Genomic DNA, 9,346 nt, shown 5'->3' on the forward strand with positions numbered 1-9,346 from the left:
CGGGCAGCCGCCGCCTCAGCGTACTGCTGCAGCTCGCTGATGATCTCGGGGCTGTCGGGGGAGAGGGGCCGGGTGAGCTCCTCTGCGCTGGGGAGCTGCGGTGATGAGGCACTGTGTCTGCCGTTGCTCGCGGACTCCAGCGAAGAGCTCTGGGAGCCTGGAAACGAGGAGATGGAGCTGGTGAGAATGATGGCCTTGGAGAAAAACTTGGGGGTCAAGAGGCAACGGTGGAAAAGGAGAGGTATTGCAGGGCCTGCTCTGAACACAGGCATGATGGAACGTGGCCAGGGAACACCGCCCCAGACGCTTGGGTAGGCAGCACAGTGGCAAAGCCTGCAGAGTGCTCACAAGCCCCTACCTGAGGCAGCTGTCCGACGGTCTTCGTTGCCCTTTGGCTTCCCAGTGGTCCGGATAGCAAAAATCCGCCCGTCGCTGGTCCGGATATATGTCCCTGGAACAGAGGCAGAGCAACTTCAGCCACGGTTTCCAGTCTCGGCTTAGGACCCTGGATCTGTGAGGCTGCCCAGGCAGCAATGGGACAGCAGGGCTGCATAAGGCCAGCCCACAGCTCATGCAGGGAGATCAGCAGGGGCTTCTGCCCCTTCCACACTTCCAGCCTTCCAGCTTTCCTGGGTTGGAGCTCACCCCCCAAGCCCACAGTGCGCTGCCAGTGGGAAATGAGGCACTTCATGCTCAGGACTAAGTTTGCTCTGGGAGCACCAGGAAGCGTTTGGCTGCCCCAGTAGGTGCAGTGGGTGTTGTGAGAATGAGACACTCCACAAAATTTAGCAGTTTCTCTCAGAGGCAGAAGCAGCCACAGCTGCAATAGCTCTGAAGCATCAGCTACAACAGCACAGCCAATGCGTGGGCTGCAGCAGAGCCACTGCAAAGGCCAGATCTCCACCCTTCTTGTTTCTTCTCCTCTCAAGGAGCTGGTTCATGCTTTTATATCCTTTTCTTTGCAAATTAGCATTGGCTAGGACCTTACCCACAACTACGAAGATGGACAGCCTTACCTTTTGTCCCTCGGATGATGTGGATGCTCTCACCAGCACTGATTCTTGCCTGTACATCAGTGGATGTGTTTGTACCCGGAATCACAATATCTGGCAGTGGGGGAAGAAACAGAACAGTGTTGGTGAAATTACATGGCAGTCACAGTCAGGAGCAGGGAGGAGCACCATCTAACCCCTTTGCTTGCAGTGCAGTTGTCTCTCCTATGTGCTGTGCTAGAAGCAAGCCCTGGCTTTGCTTCTGAGCAGCACAGGAAGGCAGTTGAGGCTCCGGCAAAGCAAAAGCCACACTGCTCTGGCACAGCATCTCCCCTAGCCCAGCAAGGACAACTGGCAACAGTATTTCAGGCTCTCTCATGAGGGGTTCACTCCCAACAATCTGCCAGGCCCATGCCCCTTGCACATCTGCCAGGGAAAGTCCTCCAGGTACAAGGGAACCACTCAAATGCAGAGAGACAATGTCCATGGCTCTGATGCCCATTTGCCCACAGCCCACAACTCGCCCAGCTCCTCAATTCACCAAGGGCATCACAACTCAACTCACTGTGAGCATCGACAACTCACCTGTGGTGGTGACAATCTTCTGCACAAAGACACCAGCTCGCTGTAGATAGTTGATGGGGAAGTTAACAGCGGGGTTGGAACTTGAGGTTGATCCTGTACCACCCATGGGGACGTGCCGGGGCATCATAGGAATTGGGGTGGATTGAACTGGGCGGACACTTGCCACCGGCTTGTCCTCACCCTTGAGGGCTGGTCGCCTAGTGAGAGAGGAGGGAGGAAAGTGCAGTGCCCCCACTGACAGGGCTAAGCATCCTCTGCCCCCTCATTTCACACCTCCAGCATGGGAAGAAGGGGAAGAGGCAGGTACTCACCAGTTCCTCTGGCTAAAGGCAGGGATGCTTGTCAGGCTCTGGTCACTGGCTGGGTAATACTGTGCGTAGGACGGCCGGGTGTAGGGGACGGATGCTCGCTTTTCCTCCTCATAACTCTTCTTGGCTGCTTTCTTTTCTGCTTTGGTCAGCTTGTGCTCCTTCCGGTCGATCAGCAGTGACTCATGCTGAAAAGGCTCCTGCAAACCCCACAACACCGAGGTTTTGACACCAATGCGCCACAAGAGGGAACCAACATGCCCCGAATGGGAGCCACGAGGTCCCTGCATCAGAGCTGTGTCCATCCCATGCTGGAGCACGGAAGAGGGGAGTTGGGAGGCAGAGATGGTCACAGCAAAGCATGTGTCGGGTAACGCTGTGGATGTGACCAAGGCTCAGCCTGAAGAGTGACAGAGTCAGCTAAGCCATCACTAGGCCTGCCCAGCCAAGGCCATCCCACGCAGAGCCCCTGGGCCAGAGGCCAGGCTAAGAGCACAAGCACAGAGTCTGTGCACAGAGCCACCAGAGCACCCAGCCACAGGCCCAGTCTGCAGCAACCCGACCAGTGAAACTCTTCACAACACAGGCAAACACTGGCTGTCTGAGCTTTGTTTTAAAGACACCTCAGGAAAAGAGGTGGGCAAGCTCCAATCCTGGGATATGCCACTTCCACCTTCCTGCCCAGCACCAAGCTGAAGAAAGAGGTGCCCTACAACTTGCCCCCAGACTTACCCAGGATAGGGGTACCTTTAAATGTGTAGAAGATACAGGCAGCACTCTAAGAGTCCTCTCTAGAAGATTTTTTTACCTATTCCCACCAGCACACAGATGCATCTTTTCTGCCACCATGTTCCCATCACACAGCCAGACACCTCCAGAGCTCCTCCTGCCTGTCCTGTGTTGTGCCAGCAAGGAAGCAGGGTGGTCTTACCTTGGTGATGAGGTGAGGATACTTGAGACAGGCTAATTGTAGAACAGACTCCTTCATCTTGCTAGGATTGAGGGACAGCTGAGTGGGGTCGGATTCCTCCTCCACAAAATGCAGCAGGTTCTCCACCTCTCGCCGGGTGAAGTTCAGCACTGGGTTCAGATCATCCACCACCCGATCTGGAGAAGAGAGGGAACAGAGTGAGCAGAGAAAGGGAAAGATGGGTACTGCTGCCTGCTGCCCTTCCTACACTCCTGTCCTAACAGAGCTCCCTCTTTGAAGTCTGCACGATCCTCAGAAGCCTTCTGTAAATGTCAGGGCAGGGCGAAAAGTTATCATCTGTGTTCAGAGATGAGCCTGTTTGACCAAGTGAGGCTGAAAAATGCTTTGTGCTCCAGACAGCACAGCAATGCAGTGCAGGTCACTGAGCTCCTGGCATGAAGGAACATGATGCTAGTTAAGGGTGGTGTCCCATCTCACACTGCAAGGCCAAAAGCATACAAGCCAGGGGACAGAAATGCAGTCCCATCAGTGTGTGCCCTCCCACAAATCCCACCACAGAGGCTCAACTTAATAACCAGGTTCTCAAATTTAAAGAAATCTGTTGAGTCAAAAGCTCAGAAAAGAAGCCACAGTCCCTCCCTCACAGGAGCCTGAAAGCTTTCCCTGGATGTTCCCTCATGCAGAGAGAGCAAATGGGAGCACATGGAGAAAACCTCTATAGCCTGGACTCTTGTGGGAGCCAGGCCAGCTGCCAGTGGACTCCACCTCGAGTGCAAGGCAGCATACTGAGCCCATCATGCTGGGCTGCTGCCTCTAGAGTTGGGTTTTGAGACAAAGAAGGACATAGGCAGAACTCTTTTTGGACCACCACAACCCTCAGCTGCATGTTCTACAACAAAACATTTTGTTTGCTACAAGGACAGGTCAGAACTGGAATGAATTTAATTATTCTTGGCTCCTAAGCACACACTATCAATCAAAGGTATTAATACATATTTTAATTTTGCTAGTTTTTCTTGCTGCAGGAGAAATGAAGGCATTTAATAAGTAATGCCCAGTTTAAGACAAGAAGAGTTCAGGCACAGGGGAAAACAGGTGGACCACTTCCCAAGTCTCCAGTCTGTTGTAGCAGTCAGGAGAACAGTACAACCCTGCAAGATGCTGTCTCTACAACCCCTACTGCTCTGCCATGAATTTCTTACAGGATCTCATGTCACTGCCAACTCATAAACCCTAAACATAGCTCTAGGAGAGTGTCTCTGTCAGTTGTCTGGCTCTCTGGTTTTCAACCTTAAAAAAAGACATTATAAAACCCACAGGAAGAGGACTTAGAGGAGCTAAAAGGAGGGAAAGTCAAGAGTAGAGTGACACATCCATCCACACTTACCTGACATGCCCTGCTTGGAGATCTGACGGTCATAGATCTTCTTCTCGAGGGTGTAATCGGAAACCAGTCTGTAAATGTGGCATGGCTTCTTCTGCCCGTAGCGGTACACTCGGCACACGGCCTGGGCATCGTGGCACGGGTTCCAAGAAGCATCAAACACCACCACCCTGTTTGCTCCAATGAGGTTGACACCCAAACACCCAGCACTGGAAATTAAAGGCAAATTACAAATTGCTGCCTCGCTTTTCAAAGCTTCTAGGCAGGTACAACCACCACAGCCAGGAGTCCATGAAGTGTCTATGCAAAGCTCCCCGCAGTCATGTGGGCAACTTCAAACCCATGTTTGGTTTCCAAGACTGTTGTTAAGTTGTAGCAGAGGACTGAGGCTAAAAACCCCTAAGGAATTCAGAAGTAGATGGCACTCTCATCCCACGGAATCTTGAGAGCATGTTACAAAGGAAATTAAGAACTGAAAACCCAAAAGCATACAGAGCATCAGTGAGTCCTCCACTATGCCTTTCTGCTCCAGCCAACTTACCGTGTGGACAAAAGAAAGAGCCAAACAGAGGTGTTGCTGGGGTCATTGAACTGATTAATCAGTCGTTCCCTTTCCGAGGCAGAGGTGCTGCCATCCAATCCTGAGAAGGAAATTAAGGACACATTTAAAAGCTCTGTACGGTTGGGGGAATCCCATCAGAACAAAACCACTTCCCAAACAGTGAGCTTTGGCACTGGTTCCCAACCAATACTTGGGTATTCTCAAGTCATGCACTCCAGGACCTCAACTGGACCATTCTGCACCTCTAATTTGCACAGCCAGGCAGGTGCAATGCAGCCAGCCATGTTGGGATTTGTTCAGCTGAAAGATCAAGGAAAACTTTACTCAAGCTTGGCAGAGCCAAGACTGGAGTGCTCTGACACACCTAGCCATTAAGGCTCCGTAAGACAGACAGCAAACAACGGCAGCAGGCACAAAGGCTTCACATATGCTGGAAGCTTGAGGAACCAAGAGAAAGCAAAATTGTGAAAGCCTTTGGCAAAATCCCATAGACTGGATCTGAGCATGAGGAGAACTGGTCTAAAGGAGTACAGGGGGTGTCAAGTCTCTGTTCATAGGCAGCAGCCTCCTTCTGGCAGCTCTGCAAAAATTAGGAACATCACATCCACCAGTCCTGGCCTCTAAAGTAGCCAAAGCAACCACCCGTGCCAGAACAAGATTCAAAGCTGGGGAAGGGAGGAGGAGGAATTCACAGCCCCGAGCTACTGAAAGCATTTCATATTCTGGTTTGGATTCTGGTTTGGGAAGTAAGATCTAGAAAACAGCCAAACAAGAAGCAAAAAGTATCTTTAACAACTTTAAAAAAAGCCAGTATATAAGTGAGATGTTAAAGATGTCTAACATCTTCTGAGTAAGATGTCAAAAAGAGTATTTGGAAACGATCAGTTAGTTGCTATCAAACTGACACTGTCTTCCCAAGCAACTAAAGCAGGAACAATCTGAGACACGACTTCATCAGAAGAATGCTTCAGAAGAGCATTTTCACACCCAGGGAGAGCTACAAGAAGATGGTGGGTGACATTCAGGAATCAGTCCATCACAGAGGACCAAACAATATCACACCAAAAGAGAGGAGGTTTGGCTGCACTCACTGTAATAGTTGATGTTTCGGACCCAGTTGTGAACTCCCCCATCTGAACCTGGAGGATTCGGCATTGGTCTCTCTGCCAAAAACTCTTCAATGACAGATAACGTGGACAAGCTCTGGCTGCAAAACCAAGATTTCTGTTCAGGAGAAAGCCCCCACAGCAGCAAAAGCAGAGTACCAGAACTCTTCCCAAACCATGACAGCATTGACGATTGTCAAACCCTGTTTGTGGCAACACACCTCTCACTAGTAAACTTGATAATGGTAGAAGGACAAAATCCATGGAGGAAAAACAGGATCTAATACAACAAAGGAGAAAAGGGGAACTGCCATACCACTCACTCTCTTGTAACAGCCTCCTAGTATCAGGAGGGGTTCAACTGCTCCAGCATTTAGTGACTGCGGGATCAGCTGCTGATTCTTTCCTTACCTGAAGACCAAAATCTTGTCTCCAAGCTTCACACTTTCCTCAATTAGGTGGAACAGTAACACCATCTTGGGTGAGTTCTCCAAGACTCCCGTCTGGTAATTACACAAGATGTCTTTGGCCTACCGAGAAACAGGAGACTATTACAGGTGGAGTTGTTCATTCCCTGTTTAGTTCAACATTCCTATCTCAAGGTGAGAGAAATAAGTTGTTGCAGAGAGGTTATACACATCCATCCAGGTCAAGGTGGCAATGTTACTTCCAACTATTTCTGCTACCTCCCATTCCAGAAGCTCCAAATGACAAAATTATTGGAGTATGGATGAATGAGCATCCTCATAACCTCTCATGACTCTCTGTCTCAAGATGTCTCCTCCAGCCCACCAGATTTACCACCACATTATCTAGATTTAACTTCACCCTAACATCTTTTCTTTGCTCTACTTGAGAAAATTGCCCTCACAAAGAGAAGCACAGTCCTTCAGAGTAAGCATCTGGCCTATGTTTACCACAGTTCTCCAAATGAAGTCTTCCAGCAGTCGTACTCACCCACTCATAAGTAACAACCTGATTTGCTCTTTCCTGAAAAGGGTTGAAGCCAACACTCTGGAGGAACTTGCTATTGGTAGCTTCTCCCACTGGTGATGCCAATGCATTACTCTCTGTTTTGACTTTAATTCCCTGAGGCTGGCAACGGGAATTAGCACTTGCTGTACCAAGGTCATCCACATCCAAATCCTGCTCATTTGCCAGATTCTCCTTTTGCAGAGCTTCATACAACACATCTGGATGGTTCCAGATCTGAAGGGGTAAGAAAAGAAAGTAGTTAAGGCTGTGCTGGCCTGCTGCTTGACAATGACTGTGGGCTGAAAGCCTCTGCAACTATCCAAAGAACTAATACTTTGATCATCTCCTCACTGTCCCTACATGGGATTGTAAGGCATTGCAGAAAAACAGTCTGACTGCATCAAGGTAGTAAAAACACAAAACATGACTCTGCCATGATGCAAGGTATAAACCATCTCAACCGAGGCTCTCCTGACTTGAAAACTGCTGAATTCTTTCCCTGGGAACAAAGCAGAAGGCCACTGTGCACCCCATACAGCAGAAATGCAGAGGAAGCTGCCTCTTTGCACTGCAGCAGGGAATGATTACGGTATCCGCCTGGTATTGGTTTGGGTGATGGCTGCAGGTTTCCCCCACAAAGCTGAAGAAGACATTTAACACCCCTGCATCCCAGTTCTGGAAGTGGGGACAACAATTCTGCTGGTCCATTGCGAGGGCGCTCTGGAGAGAGACGTGCCTGGCCAACCAGAGTTGTACCTCGCGTTTTGACGCATAATCCTGCCTTTCCTTTACACATTAGAATACTTCTTTCCATCTCCTGCCAAAACCTACCTTACAACAGACACAGAAAGCTTTGAGCGGGTTCAGTCCCAGCCAGCCACTGTTGCCTGCATCTCGGAACCGGTTCATGAACTCCGTATAAAGGGCCCGCTGGACCTTTGAGAGCCGTACCAAAATGACGTGTTCTTCCTTGGATGGGAGCTGAACCTTCAGCACATTGTGGCCTCGCCTGTGGAGGAAATAAAGAAAGAGAGATAAATAGAGTGAAGGGAATTTCCCAATCTGATCTCTCTGTGGTTGCCTGTAGGTAAGATTTTGACTTCTTATCCACCTGGCTGCAGGGAGAAAGACCTCTAGTTGTCTTGCTTCTCTAATGCACAACACTTCCAAGATACCTTCCCTGCAGCCAAGTACCAACTGTAAGCACAGTTACAGAGATCTCAGATGTTACAATCTGCTAGCACAGGTCACAGTGTTAAGAGGATGACTAAAGTCCTGTTTTCCATGGCAGCTGAAAACCAGAAAGAAGATGTAAAGTCTCTTTTTAGCTCTGTCTGTGACTAAGACACTCCACCCATATCACTGGTCCAACTTCTTAGAAACTTCACCTAAGGAAGAAAGCTGATCTGTTTCCTGACTGGTGGAGACACTGTCACTTTTCATAAGCGAGTGTTCTTGAAACACTTTCAGACCCTTGGTAGAGGATGCCAGAAAGTGCACATCCAAATTAACTACCAAGAGAGCAAAATAAACCTGAAGTCACTCAGGTGCAGTTAGAGCTGTTGTTCTCCATTATCAGAATCTGTAGTGCCACAGCAAACCAATTTTACTTCTACCCCCAAGGCAAAACAGAGCCATAAAGACCACTTTGCAGTTGACAGATTCTGAAAGAAATATGCAGCCGCTAACCTAAGAATCACCTCTATGGTTTTCTCTGTATGTTTAAGATCCTCCCACAAAGACAGATAGGCTACCTGTTTAAAACTCAAGCCTAAGAAGCTGGATCAAGGGGTCAAGGCCAAATGTATGAGGTTCAACAAGACCAAGTGCCGGGTCCTGCACTTGGGTCACAACAACTCCCTTCAATGCTACAGGTTTGGGGAAGAGTGGCTGAAAACTGCCTGCTGGAAAAGAACCTGGGAGTGCTGGTCAACAGTCAGATAAATATGAGCCAGCATGTGTCCAGGTGGCCAAGAAGGCAAACAGCATTCTGGCTTGTATCAGAAACCATGCAGCCAGCAGGACTGGGGCAGGGATCATCCCCCTGTACTCGGCACTGCTGAGGCCACACCTCAAAGACTGGGTTCAGTTTTGGGCCCCTCACTTGAAAAAGGACATTGAGGGGCTGGAGCATGGCCAGACAAGGGCAACGAAGCTGGGGAAGGGTCCAGAGCACAAGTCTTGTAAGGAGCAGCTGAGGGAACTGGCGTTGTTGAGTCTGGAGAAAAGGAGGCTCAGGGGAGACCTTCTGGCTCTCGACAGCTCCCTGAAAGAAGGTCGTAGCCAGGTGGGGGTTGAGCTCTTCTCCCAAGGAGCAAGTCCTAGGACAAGAGGAAACAGTCTCAAGTTGAAGCAGGGAAGGTTTAGGTTGGTCATGAGGTACAATTTCTTCCCCAAAAGGGTTGCCAAGTCCTGGAAGAGGCTGCCCAGGGCAGTGGTGGAGTCCCCATCCCCGGAGGGATTTAAAAGCCGTGGAGATAGATGAGGGGCGAGCAACTGATGT

The 9,346-nt window shown here is 49.7% G+C and overlaps 1 protein-coding gene across 1 annotated transcript; it reads right to left on the reverse strand.

The window, feature by feature from the left end:
* Nucleotides 1-4: 4 nt before the first annotated feature.
* On the reverse strand, nt 5-7,924 carry LOC103776388 (helicase ARIP4-like; the record flags this gene model as incomplete). Its single annotated transcript, XM_008943897.1, has 12 exons — nt 5-157; nt 359-451; nt 1,017-1,106; nt 1,578-1,774; nt 1,889-2,085; nt 2,817-2,992; nt 4,204-4,409; nt 4,742-4,841; nt 5,854-5,969; nt 6,280-6,398; nt 6,826-7,077; nt 7,675-7,924. Coding segments are annotated over 12 exons (1,949 nt in total), but the record flags the coding sequence as incomplete, so codon positions are not given.
* Nucleotides 7,925-9,346: the final 1,422 nt, after the last annotated feature.

This window comes from Merops nubicus, unplaced genomic scaffold (assembly GCF_000691845.1).
Source record: "Merops nubicus isolate BGI_N331 unplaced genomic scaffold, ASM69184v1 scaffold16527, whole genome shotgun sequence".
Lineage (NCBI taxonomy): Eukaryota > Metazoa > Chordata > Aves > Coraciiformes > Meropidae > Merops > Merops nubicus.